Below are 19,689 nucleotides of genomic sequence, written 5' to 3' on the forward strand. Positions count from 1 at the left end.
CCAATTTGCATGTTATAATGTATAAATGAATTAATTATACTACGTGACAATGTTTCAGTACCACATAATATATAATCTTCGACAAAATTGGATCCAAACTAATGTTTAGCCATAATCGCATGTATAATCGATAGACGTGTTGATATACTGTTGATTCTTTTTATAATGATAGAAGTCATATGACCTCAATTTTTTATTAATCCCGAGAAGAATGAAAAACTTATACTGAAACACAATCATGCAATATTCCGTATGCCATTGAAACACAATCATGCAATATTTGTTACCCGTGGTTTAGTACGATCTCTCTCCCGAGAAGAATAAAAATCTTATATTATCTTTAGCTAGAATATAATATAAGATGGTTAAGCTCATCGAAAACCAGGCTGACACTGGAGTTACACCTTTTAAAATGATCAGCCTGTGAAAGAATCTGCAACTCTCCAATCTCCATCAAACTTTACGACTAAAATGAAAGGAGGTTTATGCTTTCCAACCCTAATTTTTTTGTCATTTGCATGTGTGTGAACGTCGATGTTTGCTTGTGCCAAAAGGATTCCATAAGATTAGTGGAACTCCAATTCAATGCTCAAAAGCTATGACTAGATGAAAATGTAAACAAAATCATCTGATCATCTCCCTTTTAATTTTTTTCTCCATGGACGGTTTTGGATATCCTAATCATCTCAAAAGACAGACGTCCCTCAATCGCACACAGCCATCCATTCCATCACACACAAAAGGAAAATTCTCGTCCCTCAATCGCACACAGCCATCCATTCCATCACACACAAAAGGAAAATTCTCTTTGGCTCAGCATTCCATCGTCCATACAAAACCCATCCCTTTCTTCCATCCTTTTAACACATTTGACAATGAAGTTTGCAGGCTAAATTAATCAATTCGAAAAGGAGATTCCTTGCATGTCCCACATCTTTGCTTTCTATTATTCCTTACCCTTTTTTTTCGATGTGTACAAATAAAATGCCACCTATTAATTCATTCTTCATTCATCCCCTACCTCTCTCCTCCCTCCACCCTCTTCATTGCATCTCATGGAGGTATGCCCCTAAATTAATTGCAATCACATACTTCCAGATTACATGTATTAGTCCATGCTTACGTTAATTTTTTTGTTTGTCAAATGCAGAAACCTCGGGTGACGGAGATTCATGTTCGAATGGACTGTAACGGATGTGTGCAGAAGATAAAGAAAGCGCTACATGGCATCAATGGTGAGAAATTAAGAGTTCCATGTTTTTTAATTTTTTGTTTTTGGTATGTTTCTTACACTAAGAACGCAGCTTTTATTAGCTTCTAGTTTTTCAGTGAAGAATCATTTTTCTTTTTCTGCAGGTATATATGAGCTTTACATTGACTTCCCACAACAAAAGTTGACAATAATTGGGTGGGCGGATCCGGAGAAGATAGTAAAAGCGATTAAGAAGACGAGGAAGATTGCCACCATATGTTCCCACACAGAACAACAAACAGAGCCTGCTCCTCAGCCGCCAGAACAAGCACCGGAGAATGGTGCACCAGCTCCTGAGGTGGCAAATCCTCCTCCGGCAGAAGCACCACCACCGGCTGAGGCAGCTCCGCCAGCTGAAGCTGCCTCGCCAGCAGAGCCACCGAGAGAATCACCACCGCCTCAACAGCCAGCACCGGAGCCAGCAACGCCAACACCTGTAGCTGCTGAGACTAACCCCGGGCAACAAATACACCACCAGAGACCAAGAGACGTTGGAGAAGTTCATACAATTTACCACCAGAGTCACCACCCACCGGGACAATCACCACCGCCTCAACAGCCAGCACCAGAGTCAGCAGCGCCAACACCTGTAGCTGCTGAGACTAACCCTGGGCAACAAATACACCACCAGAGACGAAGAGACGTTGGAGAAGTTCATACCATATACCACCACGGTAACCCTCCACCTGATTATGGCTATAGATATGGCTACTCTCAAGGCTACAATGGCTACTGGAACGGATACCATAACAGCCAAGGACCTCCACCGGAGCCTGCCCCTATCCCCACCCCAATGGGCCCTTCCCCGATGACCCCCGCCACAATGGGCCCTCCTCCGATGAGCCCCACCACAATGAGTCACACCCCACCTCCACCTATGTATGTAACACACAGCTACAACACATACAGGCCATCACCTTTTGTTACAGAATATCGATACATCCAGCCGCCTCCACAACCCACACATTTGAGCAGGACGAACCATTACAACGAGCATTTCAGGAGGACGAACCATTACAACGAGGAGCAGCACTATGTCAACGGGAGCGGCAACGGAAACATCACATCAATTTTTAGCGACGAAAATCCAAATGCGTGCACCGTAATGTAGAGAGAGAGAGAGAGAGAGAGAGAGAGAGAGAGAATGGTGCAAAAAGAGGGCTGCTGTTTATCCCCAAAAGAATCACGGCCAGAAAGTTGATGGAGAATATATTAGCAGGAAAATATACTTTTTTCTTATAATCATGTGATGTTATGGGAAGAAAGAATGAGATTCCAAGCTTGTAAGTGAAGAAAGAACTGATCTTAAATCCCTCTCCAACAGGGCTAATACATACTGCCTGCAACCTGGAGTTTCCGAAACCGTGTTTCGCCAAAATGTTTATCTGAAAAACCATTGTTTCCAGTTTCTCTCCTCGCAAAATCTACAACACTGACATTTTCCAAGATCAAACTTCTGCCCTAGAGAGGAAGCTCCTGGTTTAAATATTCATCGGAGAAGTCATACTTCAGATTTATATGTATAAAAATACTAAGAAATTTCAGTTACGTGTAAAGACCCTTTCTTATAACTAAGTAGTGATATTTCGGACTAGATGCGCCCGATCTGAATGAACTGAACACCTAATATATATCATTAGCAGCAAGATAAATAGTACGCGGTAACACAATTTTTACAAAATCGCTTGTGCTTTTTGCAAGTCGCAGAAAATATACAGTGATACACTTGTGTTTATGCTATTGCAGAGAAAATGTAGGAAGAAAAAGAAAACTCATAATTGTTATCTAGGAGAAATCTGAATTTCTTCACCATGGTAATGAGTAGAGGGGTAATCCGAGGAAAACATAACTGTGGATGTTAAAGCTTGGACAGGGAGAGACACCGAGCACTAAAACTTGCCTGCTTAACAGATGCAAAGATGTTGAACAGATTGCACCGCATCAAGCTTTTTTGTCCTAAATCCAGTACAAGTGCACAGGAAATGCAACTTATGAACAGACAAATGCAAAATAAACCATATGCCATGAAATCCAATAACAAAACCGTGTTACATGTCATCATATATTCAATATCAACTAAAATGTTTAAAATCCTCAAGAAAAACTAAGCATGGATCGGCTGGACCATAATAGACACCCCATTAAAAAGAATAAATCTACTCCATAATGTAGCAGAAACCACAGGATGAGACTTCATTGACCTGATTGGTGCGGTGATTAAACTTAAGCAAGCTAGTGTAATAATCAATTAAACAGTAGACAAATAGTGTAGGTACACTAAGTCATCTCCATACAAACACTTTTTTTCTACAAAGATCATCATAACAAGTAAAACAGAAGACAAAAGAATGAATGTATAACGGTAAAGTTTTGATTACCTCCCATCACAAAATCCATCTACTGATCATCATCACTGCTTATCTCAGAATCATTGCCTTCTTCCCCATAATGAATTTCGTTTACATCATCCTCATCTTCGCTTTCATTCATTTCATGTGTGTGCGATGAAATTTGAGTTTTTGTGTGGGTTGCCTTGTCAATCTATTCAAACAGAACAAAAACAATAATCAAAGATAAAAACCAAAAAACCAAAAAACTTGGTCAACAAAATTACTGAATTCAAGTTAGAATGTGAGGTTTTATATACCTGTGCCATCACAAGTTGCAAACGACCTGATAATTGTAATAAAGGCTGAATAGCTGCCCCTCTGGATTTGGTAACCTGCAAGGAGAACATCAATTAAGCGCTTCATCCATATTATTACTTAAGATCGAGTCTAGTTTGTATTGAGAGTTTTGGATTATGTCCCTATAAGGCAGATAATAAATCCAAAAACTATTACGCTCAGGTGGAATTTGTGGAAATTCATTTTATTAGAGGTAACACTTTAAGACTTGAGGGTAGTCTAACCAAAGATTCATCTAGGCATTGGCTTTGCCCATCAAGGGGTAGTGGGTAATGGTATATCATATGCATAAGCCCAAAGCAGGCACCTAGCAGCACTGTGGGGAATAGTAAGAAACTGCAAGTCAAACACGAAAGTAAGTCATAGGTTCCCATATTCCTCAACAGGGAACATTTCAACGGAAGATCTTCGTCAACCACAAACTTTATAATGAAATTGTAAGTCGAGTCTTCCATATTGTTTTTCAGAATTACTGGATTACAACTTATACACAGTGAAAGAGGACGGAAGGTTAAAATTTGCTTTAACATGCAACACGTCATTTCAAGCGCTCATTCTAACTAAAATGAAAAGAAAAAAAAAACATGAAATAAGGGAGCAAATAGTGACTGGTAATAAACTAGTATGAATTGGTCACAAAATTTTACCTTCAACAAGGAGCTAAGCATCTGGGTTTCAGACTTTTGAGACATGATATCATGACTGTGATTTACCAATATGCTGTAAATCCATGGAAGAACATTATTCCCGCTGCTAGACCTGTTAGAGATAATCAAAGATTAAAATTCAAGTCATACCTAACTTATACTGTAATGCTTTCTAAAACAGATAAAAAAAAATATTAAAGCAAACTATCACTATATCGCATAAATTGTCAATAACAGTCATAAAAACCAAATCGCGGACCAGGTTCAGATACACATTAGCGCACCAGATATTATGGAATTCAGAATTCTTCCATCCTTTAAAAAACACACACGGAAGAAAATACATATATTCATGATACATGCATAAGTTAACTTAAAGCATTCACAAACTGTCTGTATAAAACCAAACTAACAATTCACTGTTCTAAAAAATGCATAAAGAATAAATCTACACCTTTAAAATGACTTATAACTCTACATGCATGCATGCATGTAATGAAAACCCAAAGAAGACCAAAACAGAAAGAACAAACCTTGTTTGCCACATGGCCACAAGGACTCCCAATAATTTGCATGCGTCACCAGGTTCTAATGACAGTACAGCTGCCCTCATCTGGTAGATCATATGTATTTAGATCAGGACAAAATAAAGGGAGGGAGAAATCAGGAAGTGCACATAATAATATAAAAGTACAACATCATGCCACTATTCACACATAAGTAAATACTAAACAAACCAACCTTCTTCTGTGGCATATTAGTCTGAAGATCAATACTCTTAAATGTTGCAGAATTAAGTGTAGAGTTGAATGTATGGTCATCTACTTTACTAATTATCCCTAATGATCTCAGTCTGTCCTCCATGCAAATTGCTGCAGTGTCAGCTTCAAGTTCTACCATGCCATCTGTGCATACCAACATAACATATGAAACGGGTAAAACCACCGTCAGGATATCTTCTGCACTACTTCCAATAGGAAAGTAAATAAACATATGATGACCAAAGGTCAAATAACATTTAGTAAGCCATGTTGACGCTCAAAATAGAGTATTGTATGGTGGAAACAGATATTGCAGCCATCACTACATAAGCCTTGGTAGCCATATAAGATTACTTTTAATACATACAGAAAAGTTTCAAATGCATTCCTGAGTGACTATAACACCCACCTTTGCTCTTCACAAGGCCAGTGTGACCCCTGCTGTCATCCAAATCAGCCATTTCTTCATCTTGGTCAAAACTCAATTTATCGTGTCTTTTCTTTTTCCCATGTGAATCAAAAATCCTTGGCATTGGATGCAAGGCTTCTTCTGCATTTGCACGACCTAATGCAATAACTGTAGGATCATTGCACAAATAGTCAGCTGACGGCCAAAAATCAAGAATCAGAATAAAATGTAGGGGTTATCAGCAGCATCAAATCCTAGCAGGCATGCGAAATTTAAAAACGAACAATAATGCTAATGCAAGATGCGTCATCTAAAGAAGAAAAATAAAACTATGGTTTTGATTCCTCTCAGCAGGGTCCCTAATGCATCAGTCAGTATCTCATACTATATATCCCAGGGAATCCACAAGAAATGAGACTAAATGTGGTTAAGAGGGAAAACTTGTTGTGAGAAAGTCTTACCTCTATTTTGTACATTTTGTCGTTTCTTAGATTTGACAAGGGACTGACTCATTGGTAGAAGAACCCCATCATGGGAACTACTCAACTTTATGTCTGTTCCAGAATGCACCAAAATTTTCTGGAATGATGGCTTCACTGGCGACCCATAAGCGACAAATACCTGACCAGAAGCAGCTTTCGCAATTCCTTGAAAAACCGCAGCAAATATTGTGGGTAATGCACCCTTGTATGTTGTAGACAAAATGTCTTCAGAAGATAGTGAAATTTTTGTAGGCTTCGCATTCCGTAGTTCTTCAATATTCTGTCCAAACCAAAAGTAACAAATGCCAACTTCTGAAATCGCTAATACATATAGACCTACATCACTAACTTCCCCACTGTCTATACACCTGCTATCTACGAAGACAGCAGGGTGCTCCATTTTAAGGACAGCACTTGCAGACTGCTTTTTTCCACCAGCTATACTCCACACTGAAATATACCTTTCACCAACTGCAGATGAGAGGATATACTTCCCATCTTCAGTGAAGTTCAGACAGCGAACAGCACCCTAATGAATGGTTGAGAAAATATTATCAAATTAAAAAAGAACGGCTGAAGAAAACACTACAATATAAAACGAAGGTTAGCCCTCCTGATAGCTGGAACTTTTTGGACACAAACGATAAAATAAAACATTTTTCCAGGTATCAAATATCTTAAGTTCAAATTCATACAAATGCAACCCCTACATATGTTGATTTACACATGTTGGCCTCCCTAATGGTGGAAAGAGACCTGCATGTGAGGAGGAAGTGTCAAACTATAGAAGGCATTGATTGGAGTCCAATCAAGGAAGGGGAAGCAACATGGCTCGAGAGGGCTTTTGAAGAAGAGGAAATAAAAAAGGCAGTGTTTGATTGTAGGGGTGATAAATCACCAAGTCCTGATGGTCTTACAGTGGAATTATTTCAGCAACATTGGGAGGGGGTAAAATCAGATATTGTGAGGGTTTTCAATGATTTTCATAGCAGCGGATTCATCAACGCAGTCACAAATGAAACATACATCCATCTCATACCAAAGAAAGCAATTTCAATTAGTGTTGCTAATTATAGGCCTATAAGCTTGACAACGAGTTTATACAAGATTTCATCAGAAGTGTTGGCCTCTTGACTAAAGGTGGTAATTAGTGGCACAGTCTCACAGGCTCAAGGAGCTTTTGTGAAAGGAAGGCAGATTCTTGATACAATTTTAGTGGCCAACGAAGTGGTTGAGGAGACAAGGGTGAAAAAGAAGGAAGGTCTTGTGTTTAAATTTGATTTTGAAAAAGCTTATGATCACATTGATTGGGATTTCTTAGTTAATGTGTTGGAAAGAAAATGGTTTGGTGATAGGTGGAGAAAATGGATATTGGGCTAGCTTGAAATCTACCAACTTTTCCATCATAATAAATGGCCAACCAAGGGGTAAGTTTGGAGTGTCAAGAGGACTTAGACAAGGCAATTCTCTTTCACCTTTATTGTTTAATATTGCAGTAGACATCCTTAGTAGATTACTGGGAAGAGCCATCGAGGGTGGACTGATTGAGGGGTTGCGTGTTGGTTATGAGGATGTGGAAGTTTCTCACTTGCAATTTGCCGATGACACAATCTTTTTTCTATCTGGCAGTGAGCAAGGTTGGTCTAATCTTTTATCAGTAATAGATTGTTTTTGTTTTATCTTTGGATTGAAGTTGAATAAGGGCAAATGCTCTTTAATGGGTATTAATGCGGAGGAAGAAAAATTTGAGAGATTGGCTGGTTTGTGGGGATGCAAAGTGGGCACTTGGCCTGTTGAGTATTTGGGTCTTCCTTTAGGAGGTAATCCTAGACTAGAGCTATCTCCTTCTGGAACCCAATTGTGGAAAAAGTCGAAAAGAGATTGCAGAGCTGGAAGTGTGCCTTTCTTTCAGGAGGGGGGAAGATTAACTTTAATTCAATCGGTGTTAGGAAGTTTACCAATTTATTTTCTATCTTTGTTCAAGATTCCTAAAGGAGTAGTCACGAATCTGGAAAGCTTAATGCGGAAATTCTTATGGGCTGGTGTTGGTGAAGATAAGAAAGATCACCTCATTAATTGGGAGACAGTTTCAAAAACCTAAAGAGGAAGGGGGTTTAGGTATTGGCAATCTATTGGTAAAAAACAAAGCTTTGTTAGCTAAATGGTTATGGCATTTTCCAGTCGAAAGTGATTCCATCTGGCATAAAGTGATTAGAAGCAAGTATGGTCTCAGTAACAATGGTTGGGATTCCAAGATAGTTCGGTTTGGAACAAGTAGAAGTCCTTGGAAGGATATTTCCCAAGGGTATAGTTCTTTTCTCTTTGTTCTTGGCAAAGGAGATCGAATTAGATTTTGGGAAGACATTTGGCTAGGCGAAAGATCTTTACAAGTCTCATTTCCGAGGTTGTTCAACTTATCCAAGTTTCATAACAAGAGTATTTCTAGTGTGGCTAGTTTTGCTGAATTTTCTTTGAATTGGGACTTTGGGTTTCGAAGGAATTTGTGTGATGTGGAATTAGACGAATTGTCATCTTTCCTGACAAGTTCGGATCAGGTTCGCATTCACCCCTTAAGGGTTGATGCAAGAAATTGGATACTTGATTCTTCAGGAAGTTTCTCTGTTAAATCTTATTGCGATTATCTTCTCAAAAGCTGTGCTGATAGGGTTTTTCAGGCTTATGGCCTGGTTTGGAAATCTAAAGTTCCTAATAAAGTGAAGGTCTTTACTTGGTTAGTGGCTCATGGGAAAATTAACACTTGTGACATGCTCCAAAAAGGGCGACCTAGCTCATGTCTACAACCTGATTGGTGCATTTTATGCAAGAAAAGTTCAGAGTATGTTGACCATCTGTTTCTTCACAGCCCGGTGGCTTTAAATCTCTAGTTGAAGTTGTTTAAGGAGTTTGGTATCAGTTGGGTTTTACCGAGGCATTGTTTTTCTCTTATGGTAGAGGAACAAAAATTATCAAGAAAGGGGAAGAAAATCAAGGTCTTATGGGGATGTATAGTTTCAGCTATTTTTTGAGTCATTTGGATGGAAAGAAACAAGCAGATTTTTTAGAACAACGAAGGCAGTAGAAGGGAGGATATGTGGGATAATGTTCTGTTATGGTCATCTCTGTGGGCTTCAGTTACTACAGAATTTAGAGATTTGTCTTTTTCAGAAATTCGGCGTAACTAGAATGCAGCTATTAGTTAGTTTTGTATTGTTTTTATAGTTGGTAAATGTATGGGTGATGGTGCTATTTATCTTGTTTTGTTTGTGTCTTTGTGGACTTCTTGTCCGCTTTTGTATTTTTATTGTTTCATTGCAATAAAAATTTGTTTCTTCATCAAAAAAAAAAAATATTTCCTTACTAATCACATTCTAACAATGGTAAACCAGCAAAGATCATTTGAAGATAAGCAGACTATTAACATGTACACATATTTAGGCACCCAAAGAGGCAAAAAGTGTAATAGAAAAAAGGAGAATATAATAAATTCATAAACTCACGGGATGGCCAGAAAACTTCTGTATCTTTTTGTGGTTAGACAAATTGAAAATCTTCACTTGTGCAGCCGCAGTTGCTAATATTTTCCCATCTGGTGCAGAGAAAAGGCCATCCACAATGTACCATCAGAAAAATACCAAATGGCACAATCTAACAATATGGTTTAATTTGGACGCACATGAAGCTGGTCCTTGACAAATATTGCAAAATTTTACTTTTTTTTTTTTAGCAAAAAATCTTACATTTTTTTAGCATTAACTACTATATACACTTGGATGTTGGAACTACAATTTGCTTCAACATACAACAGACAGAATATGAGAGGTATTACATGCACTATAAATATCTGACTGAAACCTAATAACTAAGACCCTCTCCACCTATATATATATATATTGAATGGCCAACTCTACACCTCCACAGGAACCGCAACTAGAACTAATGTCACCACCGGAATTCCTTTTCTCTATTTGTGACTTATGACAAATCAGTTCTTGGCCAGCATTAGTTACCAACTTGCCATGCATAACCATCATTAGTTATCGTTTCTCAACTTAATTAGTTACCTAGACAACATAAAGGCATTGCTAATAATCCAGTCAAGACAGTTTTCAGTGATGGTTATCCAATTACATAAGCTACCCCGCTTTCACTTTCGCATCTCTCTTAAACTACAATCCTGGTAAAATCTTGGTTTATGGAAGAGGATGCTCATTGGCTTGGAATAAATATTGGCAGTCGATCATGAAATCTTGAATCCAGATAGTATTATTCGTAAAGTCATTTTAACCAAGCAGTATCAAACACGAACCTTAAGCAGAACAATGCACTAAGCAATAGTAACATAAGATGTAGGGTGATGAACATATACATATGTAACATACCTGACGAAACAGACATAGAGGAGATTGCCTTAGTGGAAGCTTTGAACTTCCCTGACAGGTTTCCCGTCAAAGAGTCAATTTCACAAATCATCCCATCAGCACCAGCAGTGTAAATACACGACGCATTTCTTGCAAATGATATGGAGCTAACACCACTGCACCAACAGAACATGCAACAGAAAGATTAATTAGGTGGATTGAGAAGTCAAAAACATACATTAACACAAGGCATTATATACATTAACATAATATGTAGACAAATAAGAAAGTTTAAGCAGGGAGCTAACCCAGCATGGCAATCGTTAACTCTCCACTTCAAATGACCAGCAGCCACATCAAGCGCCAAAACATTGCCGCCACCGGTTCCTAAAACCAAAAATGAGGAACCAAGCTTCCTCTTCTTCTGCAACAATGGACGGCATTGCACAAAAATAAAATTAATTTCACAAAAAAAGTTTACTACAGCTTACTTGTTAATCTAAAACGAAAGCAAATTCACAACCTTTCGTTCGGAAGAGAACCATTTCATGCAAGTGTAATCAACTGAGAGGTGCCCTCTTTCTCGTTTAGCATATATGCTTGTATCTTCCGATGCTACAATGTCTGTAAACTCAGTCTGGACCTGCCCCTTCACAGTATCCCAAATCTAACGCAAACCCAGAAACTGAAAATTATGGTTTCATAACAAATAGAGAAATAAATCAACCAAATTCTATAAAATTACAGAAGTACCTTGATTCGACCGTCGCCGGAGCTAATGGCCAACAAGTCCAGAGACGGACTGAACGCCGTCAGGAGGTCTCTGATGTTTGACGAGGCCATGCCGGAAGTTGGGGATTGGTAGTAGAGGACAAGTATGAGCTGCGTACAGGTGCAGAGCTTAAACCCTAAACCCTGAACCCCAGAACGTGGAGAAGAGAAGAGGGTAAGGGCAGCTGAAGATCGTTTAGGGCATCATTCGCTGTTAATGTGGGCTGTTTTCAAATGTTGGGCTTTGTTTGTCTACCGGCCCATTTTTATGGTTTTTTTTTTTATTTGGATCCATCGTTTACTTTTTCTTTTTTTTTTGGTTGAAAGATTAGATTTTATTAAATAAAGTCTAATTGATAAGTTTACATCCTCAGCATAATATTAAAAAGAAAATCAGGACCAATACAATCCCAAATAAAGGAATATCTTGCCGATTTCATGAAGGATGCTACAGCGTGCGTTGCTTTGTTGGTTTCTCGATGAGAAAACACAAACTCCACATATTCCATACAACTTGCAAGGTGCCATATATCATGTAAAATACCTTCCGAATTCCATTTTATCTTTAAAATACAGGGAAAATAACTTTATGGAAGGGTGGAATTATTGCATAGTTCACAATGTCGATTCCCAATGATGATATGTTGATCAGCTATTGTGAGACGACAATTGTGTGTAAAAATTTCTCTAAAATTACAGGACGTCCAAAATTGAGAGGTGATGTTTTTTCAAATAGTTAGAATAACACAACATACTTGTATTTTACTTTCCAAAATACATACTAGTGTGTGTTTGAACTTGTGATTATTATGGCTTCGGACCAAATCATATTGCTAAAACATGTTACATTCTTAGTAAACCAATTTTGTTGGCAGGTACTAGGTATTATGGTTATGACTTGTGACTTACGGCAGACAAACATAACTTAAAACTTGTTTTTCTTTTCTTTTCTAAGAGTGAAAAGGGGTATAGATTTGGAGAAAAAAAATAGAGAAAAAAAAGGGGTATAGACAAATTTTCGTGAATTGACGTGTTACGAATTCATGTGACATGAAAAAATGTGATAATAAAGTTTAAACCTCCAGATTTAGTGACTAAAATTCTAAGGTTTTGGAAACATTTTGATCATAAAACATATAAATAAGAGATCTTACTAGGAAGAAAAATACAACTAGATTTAACGCTTACGAAATAATGAGATTTAAACTTTAAACCTTCTTGAACGTTGAAAAGAGAACTTTCGCTGTACTCAATTATAGTATACTCCACACAACGTTATTTTACCGTCCATATTTTTCTTGGAGAAGTATAACAATGGTCAACCCTTGGACATCGTTTACCTCATTCCGACAATCGATCAAAACCCTAAACCACGAGCCTCCTTATGAAATTCACTAACAAGGACTTAACACAAACCCCCATAGAGCTAGAGTATGGCAAAACAGTCCCCACGTGAAACTTAAAGGGCATCCCCTTCTGTCTTAACTTTGGCGACAAATACCCTTTTGTTTACTTCAACCCCACTTCCACTTTTTTCCTCAGTTACCAATTTACCGTACCATGACTCACCAGACATGTTTCCCTAACAGCAAATATTAACAGTAACGGGATTTTCTTGAGCGTAGGACACACCGGAACATAGTAAAAACTCGCACACTAGGACACCACGCGCACCCGCATTCTGGGTAAAAAAGTAAGAAAATTTAAACAGAAAAATACAAACAAAAAGCCAAGTTCTCTTACATCATCACTACCAAAAATTTGCTTACACATGAATGAAGAAATGAAGCTGTACAAATAATCCGCAGAATATAAAAGAACATGCGAGACTGCAAATCTACAGGATGAAAAAGAAGAAGATGAAACAAGTAATCTGAACATATGTGTCTTATTTAAAAGAATGTGGTCTAATTTTGAATGGCAATGGTAGATTTTGGCTGAAAAGTATAACCGGAGTTTGGCGGAATTGGTATCATAAGACCACGGCTTTTCCATTCCCGGTGAGCAGCGAAATGTGGGCGGAGGAAGGATTTGAATACGAGGTATTGAGGTCAGAACATGGTTCTGGAAAGACAGACTCAGAAGAGCCGGAAACATATGAACAATCCCAAGTGGTGGGCGAAGCTGAATTTAATGATAAGGAGATGTTGGATAGACAGAAAGAAGTGAATGGTGATTCTTCGATGCCAGTGAAGCATCCGGCAATGGTGATGTTTGTGCCAACCACGTCTTGCAATGTGATGTGATCCAAAACAGGGAGAGCGTTAGGATCATATTTGTCATCAGGATGAGAACCAAACTGGCCAGAGGCACCAAATGCCATGTAGATGTTTTCTACTTCGACATCTGATATGATGATGTCTTTGATGTAACCGCCTCTACCCTTTGTTGTTCGGAACTGAATGCCGCTAATGGAGTTGTGGAGGCGGACCTGCTCAACATGTACGTTAGAAATGCCACCGGACATCTCACTACCAAGGGCAAGAGAAGAACCAGTAGCTGATTGTAAGGTGACATGCCGGATGTGTACATTTGTGGTAGGTCTTCCATAGGCAATACCGTACTCGTCCCAACCACTCTTGAGAGCAATGGCATCATACCCCATGCCAATGATGCAATCTTCTATGCACACAGTATCAGAAGAATCTGAAAGCCCAGAGAAAATTAGTTTGAGTTTTGCCGAAAAGTTTCTTCACATTCAGTTATTTCCAACAACGGAAAATTCAGGATGCACATAGAAAATATGTTTGTAAAACTGGGGAGGGAGCTCAAATTTTATCCAACATTTCTACTTCCATTTTTTCGGGATAAGAACAATACCTAAACATAAATTCACAGCAGGAAGTCAAGAGATGTCACAAACCTGGGACTATTCCGACAGTATGAGGGGAGTCCGGAGGAGCAGATACAGATATGTTGAGAACATGTACATTACTGCATTGCATTCAATTATAAATATAACATTAATATGTTCTATAACCGAAAAATGAATAAAAATGAAAGAACAAGTGCGCAATCATCAGTGGCCTTAGCTCACAGACCTGCAATAGACTGGATGGATGTTGTAAGCGGGAGCATTTACAAATGTGAGGTTCGAAACCACCACGTATTTAGACATAACGAATTCCACAAGATGCGGGCGGCTGTAGTTCAGAGATTGGGAGCTAAACCAATCCCACCAAACCGATCCCTGGCCATTGATGGTTCCATTATCACCTATGCATTCATGAGCAAATGATAATTAGGCCGCGCGGATACAGAACATGTTAAAAGCAGCAAACGAAATTCAGAGAGATTCTTCATACCTGTTATGACCACATCATGTAACATATAACCATTTATCAAGCTACGATATCTCCTCCCGGGGAGTTCAATCCCTCGACCGTACGAGGGTAAAGGCTCAACAATTTCCCAATGAGACGGATCCTAAACAAGCAATACCACAAACATTTCAACAAAGCGAGAAACGAAAGCATCTCCAACTGATTTCGCAGAATCAGAAGCGTTCACCAGCATCTCATTGCAGTGTAAAGCATTACCTGAGATCCAAGAATGACAGCATCCTTTTCCAAAAACAGTGTGAGGTGGCTGGTGAGGTTGAAGCTTCCGGTAAGCCACCTCCCCGGCGGCACATAGAGCTGAGCACCGCCCTTATCGGCGAAAGACTTGAGATAGAAGATGGCATTCTGAAAGGCAAGAGTGTTCAATGTCTTGCCATCTCCGACAGCGCCAAATTCTAAGATGGACACACTGTGCGGCCTTGGCTCTAATGTCAGTTTATTATCACACGGTTTCTCATCGTCTTCTCCGTCAATTTCGACGGCATTACTCACGGCCAGCAGCAGCAGAAGCACCACCTGAAAACGGTGGAAATTTAGAAAAAGCCACTGGTTCTCAGAACACTTTAGAAAAAAATACAAATTCATTGGACAAACAAATAAATCGAATTAAATACAAGTACAAATAACAAGAATTTGAACAATTCAGCAGCAATCATGGGATTTTTCAAGAACATTTGACAGGTTATGAGTTGATCAATGCAAGCTATAGAGTGAACTATAATTAAACTCAAAGGTAGATTAAAAAAAAACAAAACAAACCCCAATTGAAAATCAAATCCAAACATCACACAGATCAACTGTTTTTTTACCAGACAGAAAAAAAAAATCAGAAAAATCAAGACTTTGGATTCGAGATTGGCAAAGAAACGTAGAGAGAGTAAAAAACCCAGAAAAAAGAAACGTACTTACTAGCATCTTCATGAGTGAAAGCTCTCTCTCTGCAGCAGGAGTGGCCAAAAAGCAGTAGAAGTGCAGAGCAGAGAAGGACAAGGAAGAAGAAGAAGAAGAAGAAGCAGAGCAACCAAGGAGCAAGGGCTGCCTTATTGCTCTAACCGTGTGGTGGTGTACAGGCATTAATTGTTGAATGACACAAAGCATAAATACTTATATATGCTAAGAAAAACTAGAATTATAATTATAATTGGAAAATGGAAAATTAATACATGGTAAAAAAAGGATCGCAGAAAATGCAGACACTGCAGAATGCCAGCTCTGGCATGCACATAGAAGCAAAACAAATCAGAATAAAATAATCTCATTTATTGCCACTAATTGATATTTACCGTCCTTAATCAATTATGATTAGTAATTGATTAGTAACGTCTCTCGCCGACAGAATGTTTGAAACGGCCCTCCATTTGCGACACTGTAATTTTCACAGGAAAAAAAAAAACACTATAAATTTCCGGCTATCATTTTAGTTAGAGTAGTCATATTCACATTCCTACTTTTATTCTTGATGCATTCTCTTAATTTTTGGTAGTCGGATCAAATAAATTGAAGAATATCAATATTAAAAAATAAACAAGAATGTGTTATCGAACTAAAAATAAATGTATGGGTAATATTATCCTTTAATTATAGTGTTTCGTATTCAAACTCTTTTTCAGTTTCTAATATATATTAGTGTAAATTCTTGATGTAATAATAATAAAAAAAAGCATTCTTTCCATAACAATCTATACGCTAAAGGGCGAAAAAAATTGGACTGAAACACACAAAGTATTATGCTTTAATAATTTAGTATCGAAATCACCATTCACAAAAAATAAATCCAAAACATCTGAATTCGTCTAAAAGGAAATTAAGCATTTGACTTAAAAGTACAGAATTGCAAAATTGAATTAATAGTGGCAAAAAAATTACCAGTTTCAATTGTAAAATGTTATAGAATCATATTTTTAGACTATATTTTGTGACCCGTGGTAATTTATAGTTGCATAACCGTCAATATAATGTAGCTTATATATTAAATTTAAGTAAATAATTGCTATACAATTTAAGTAAATAATCGCTTGAGCATATCTAGTTTTGTAATAGCGTCCTTATTTGCTTACATTTGTTGAAAAGTGATTAGTTAAAAGTCCAAAAATAAAATCGGAGGTGATAAAATTACCGGAGTTGCACGAAAATATTGCGCCAGGTAAGGGAATTTGGGATGGTGGTAGGGGAGGAATGGTGAGACGGCGGGTGAGAGGGAATAAAAATAAGTGAAGGAGTGCATGGGGCATTGAGACCGCATGTGGGTTGACAGAGCAGAGAGGGGAGAGGGGGAGGGGGAGTGGGGCCCGCAAGTCAATCATGGCAAAGGTGCTAGCCTGGCCTCAATTACTCGACTGGACACTCGACAGAACATAACACAAACACAAGGGGCCCAACTTCTGTGTGACACGTCATTTTATTAATTTAATTTTTTAATACGGTGTGCATTTTGTTTTGTTTTGTTTTCAGAAAATATATTCTGCCACTTAATACTACGATTTAGTGGTATTCATCTTTACTTATAAATGAGATTTTGTATTCGATTTTTGCCAAATGCGAGTTTGAACCACATCATTGCTAGCTTATTATGAGGCAAAACTCATCTCCTTCTTTTTAGTATAAATGATATCGTCTGTTAAAAAAAAAAAATTCTGAAAAAGTATGAAATTATATTATTATGTAGAAGGTGATGTGAAAATTACTGATTCGTTGGTAGCTTGGTCTTCAATCTCCAGGTGGCTTAGAAATGGGCAAAATTTTCAAATGTTCACACGGATGAAGTTGTGGGTGTTCATACTTTATAATCGACGTTAATTGTTAACTTACCGGCTAATATTGTCATCAAGGAAATAAACGTTGAAATTCTATGAGTCTTTTTTTTTAACGATATTTTTTAGTATATTTAAAAAAAATTAGCTTATTTTTGTTTTTTTTCATAATATAAATGATCAATTCTTTTATTTATACAACAAGATCATGGGACAGAATTTTACCTACACAATGAACTATTCATATTTTGGTATAGAACTCATTGTTTGTGAGATTTATTTTTATGTTCTCTTATTTACAAATGAAGAAAAATACTAGTAGACTGTAAATCTTGTAAATATAACTAATTGTGTTCACGACCTACTTATGTCTAACTTAGTTGTATAATGTTGTACATCCTCTTGCTTGTATAAGCTTGTTTAACTTGTGTCTAGCTAGCACGATCCAAAGACATGTTTGCACCAGATGTATAGCTAAAAACCTATTTTTTTGTGGAAAATCGTATGAAGTTAAATTTTTTTTTTTATATTGAATGGTTTAACTACTAACTGTACTGATTTTTATTTATTTTTATTTTTATGATAATACTCAAAACCAATCGAGCTATGCAAGTAGTCAAGTTGTAACGGTATTGATGTGATTAATAGTGCGACATTGACCCTTGAAACTTTCAACTTTTCTACAATTTATAAAAGATGGTTGGTTAAATGGGATTTGGATCCTCTCCTGAGTAGAGGGTTCGAATCCTCCTGACCAGATAACAAGGGTTGTTAGATTTTGATTAAACGGCTACAAACAAGGAGCCCTCTAAAAGTTATAATAATTGTAGATGTTAGATCAAAATCCAACGGTCCATGTTATTTGATCAGAATGATTCGGATCCCCTGCTCAGGAGAGGATACAAATCCGATCAAATCACTCAAATGTGTCCAATAAGGTACAAAATGTCAGAGAAGTTTCATTGGGAAGCATCTAATTAATGTAAAAGTTTGGTTATGATGATCATACTTTTTCTCTTGTGCTCGGAGGATGCTCTTCCTTTGGCAAAGCAGTAGCATTTGTAAGACATATTGTAATAAAGATCAAATTACTCCCAAGGGAGTAAGGTGGCCCTACTATTGTTCCTTCTTTAGGGTTTCTCTATATGACCCAGAGACCCCTTTTTAGCATTGCCTCGTTTGATCGTCCAACTTTTTGACCTACAAGTTTTGATCTATTTTTTCCCAAATCTCCCATCTCCAAACTGATAAATAATTAATTAATAATCTAAAAATCACGTGCACCAAAGATTTCCAACTTTCAGATTTCTCAGTCTCTGAGTTTTATATAAAGAAGAAGAAGAAGAACATGCACCAATCTTGTAGCTTTACTAGATCGGCAAAAGGCATCCATATATTCTTCTTCGTCGCCGTAAAGTTGAGCTTAGGAAATGTCGATGTGGGGGCAGTGAGAATATCTTCATGCATGCAGCCGCAGTTTTTTTAGGTTAAAGATTTGAAATGTATATATTGAACAAAGGTAAAGGAAGACTTTGAAATATAGTTCACAGTTGGCAACACAAAAAGGTTGTCGATGTTTAGCTTCTTTCTTCTATTCTAATAAAATAGAAGATCAAATTTAACTCGAATCATTTCGAGATAAGTGTTTTACCATTAAAACTATCAATTTTCATGATATAGATCAGCATTTTATGTCGTACCAACCTCTTTGCATGCGACATATGCATGCTATTGTGTAGTACTAAAATAAGTTGACTGATATATAGCTAATTCATTCATACAAAGTTTGTGCATTAAAACACGTTCTACATCATATAAATTTTTATTAAAATTATTAAAAAATTTATTACGATTATCAGTTAAATTCTAATTTGAATTAAAGTACAAATTTAATTGGTCACACATTATTTGATAGTATCTAGAATTATTCTTTTACTATTGGGACCTTTTAGTATATAATTAAGCTGTTTTCTCTTTAGCACTCTTTTTAACTAAAGGTATTTGTTGGTATTTTGAAACCCTCACCGAACTCCATGCTCCATCTATAGGTCTAGATCGACACTAAAAAATTACTAGAATAATTAACTAGCAAGCACCAAAAGAATGTACAAATATAAAAAGGTAGTGTTACGATCAGTAAGATGATTTTGACGTATGCAATAAATTATATAATGCATCAACAATTAATAATTAGTTACGTGTTTATAAACGACTGATGCTGATACAACTTA

The 19,689-nt window shown here is 37.3% G+C and overlaps 3 protein-coding genes across 5 annotated transcripts; 1 reads left to right on the forward strand and 2 right to left on the reverse strand.

The window, feature by feature from the left end:
• The first annotated feature begins 898 nt into the window (after positions 1-898).
• On the forward strand, positions 899-2,614 carry LOC103452847 (extensin-like). The gene is made up of 3 exons (XM_008392382.4): positions 899-1,061; positions 1,151-1,235; positions 1,357-2,614. Exons 1-3 carry the CDS (start codon positions 1,056-1,058, stop codon positions 2,361-2,363), a joined length of 1,098 nt encoding a protein of 365 aa, XP_008390604.2. The 5' UTR covers positions 899-1,055; the 3' UTR covers positions 2,364-2,614.
• LOC103452849 (uncharacterized) lies at positions 1,237-11,556 on the reverse strand. 3 transcript variants are annotated; one of them, XM_029091363.2, is made up of 13 exons: positions 11,350-11,556; positions 11,120-11,263; positions 10,905-11,020; positions 10,618-10,772; positions 9,736-9,824; positions 6,218-6,767; positions 5,757-5,924; positions 5,328-5,491; positions 5,120-5,199; positions 4,587-4,698; positions 3,900-3,974; positions 3,631-3,793; positions 1,237-2,728 (listed from the first exon to the last, which is right to left on the reverse strand). In XM_029091363.2, exons 1-12 carry the CDS (start codon positions 11,437-11,439, stop codon positions 3,650-3,652), a joined length of 1,887 nt encoding a protein of 628 aa, XP_028947196.1. In that variant the 5' UTR covers positions 11,440-11,556; the 3' UTR covers positions 1,237-2,728; positions 3,631-3,649. The 3 variants fall into 3 exon arrangements, with proteins under 3 accessions (XP_028947196.1, XP_008390606.2, XP_008390605.2); XM_008392384.4 differs by lacking the exon at positions 1,237-2,728 and adding an exon at positions 2,864-3,152; XM_008392383.4 differs by lacking the exon at positions 1,237-2,728 and adding an exon at positions 2,864-3,208.
• Positions 11,557-13,083: 1,527 nt separating this feature from the next.
• Positions 13,084-15,934, reverse strand: LOC103452850 (probable polygalacturonase). The gene is made up of 6 exons (XM_008392386.4): positions 15,618-15,934; positions 14,907-15,224; positions 14,673-14,793; positions 14,409-14,583; positions 14,231-14,301; positions 13,084-14,013 (listed from the first exon to the last, which is right to left on the reverse strand). Exons 1-6 carry the CDS (start codon positions 15,804-15,806, stop codon positions 13,340-13,342), a joined length of 1,548 nt encoding a protein of 515 aa, XP_008390608.2. The 5' UTR covers positions 15,807-15,934; the 3' UTR covers positions 13,084-13,339.
• Positions 15,935-19,689: the final 3,755 nt, after the last annotated feature.

The sequence above is a fragment of the Malus domestica genome, chromosome 13, assembly GCF_042453785.1.
Source record: "Malus domestica chromosome 13, GDT2T_hap1".
NCBI classification, from domain to species: domain Eukaryota; kingdom Viridiplantae; phylum Streptophyta; class Magnoliopsida; order Rosales; family Rosaceae; genus Malus; species Malus domestica.

Bases quoted from the DNA above. Each gene is read 5' to 3' on its own strand.
- LOC103452847 (XM_008392382.4), top strand. The intron at 1,236-1,356 runs GTGAGAAATTAA...CTTTTTCTGCAG, and splicing joins AGCGCTACATGGCATCAATG to GTATATATGAGCTTTACATT.
- LOC103452849 (XM_029091363.2), bottom strand. From the start codon at position 11,439: ATGGCCTCGTCAAACATCAGAGACCTCCTGACGGCGTTCAGTCCGTCT. The intron at 11,264-11,349 runs GTACTTCTGTAA...GGTTTGCGTTAG, and splicing joins CCGGCGACGGTCGAATCAAG to ATTTGGGATACTGTGAAGGG. The intron at 9,825-10,617 runs GTATGTTACATA...TCTCTGCACCAG, and splicing joins CTCTATGTCTGTTTCGTCAG to ATGGGAAAATATTAGCAACT.
- LOC103452850 (XM_008392386.4), bottom strand. From the start codon at position 15,806: ATGCTTTGTGTCATTCAACAATTAATGCCTGTACACCACCACACGGTT. The intron at 15,225-15,617 runs GTAAGTACGTTT...CACCGTTTTCAG, and splicing joins TTTCACTCATGAAGATGCTA to GTGGTGCTTCTGCTGCTGCT. The intron at 14,014-14,230 runs GTTTGTGACATC...CTGGGCTTTCAG, and splicing joins TACTGTCGGAATAGTCCCAG to ATTCTTCTGATACTGTGTGC.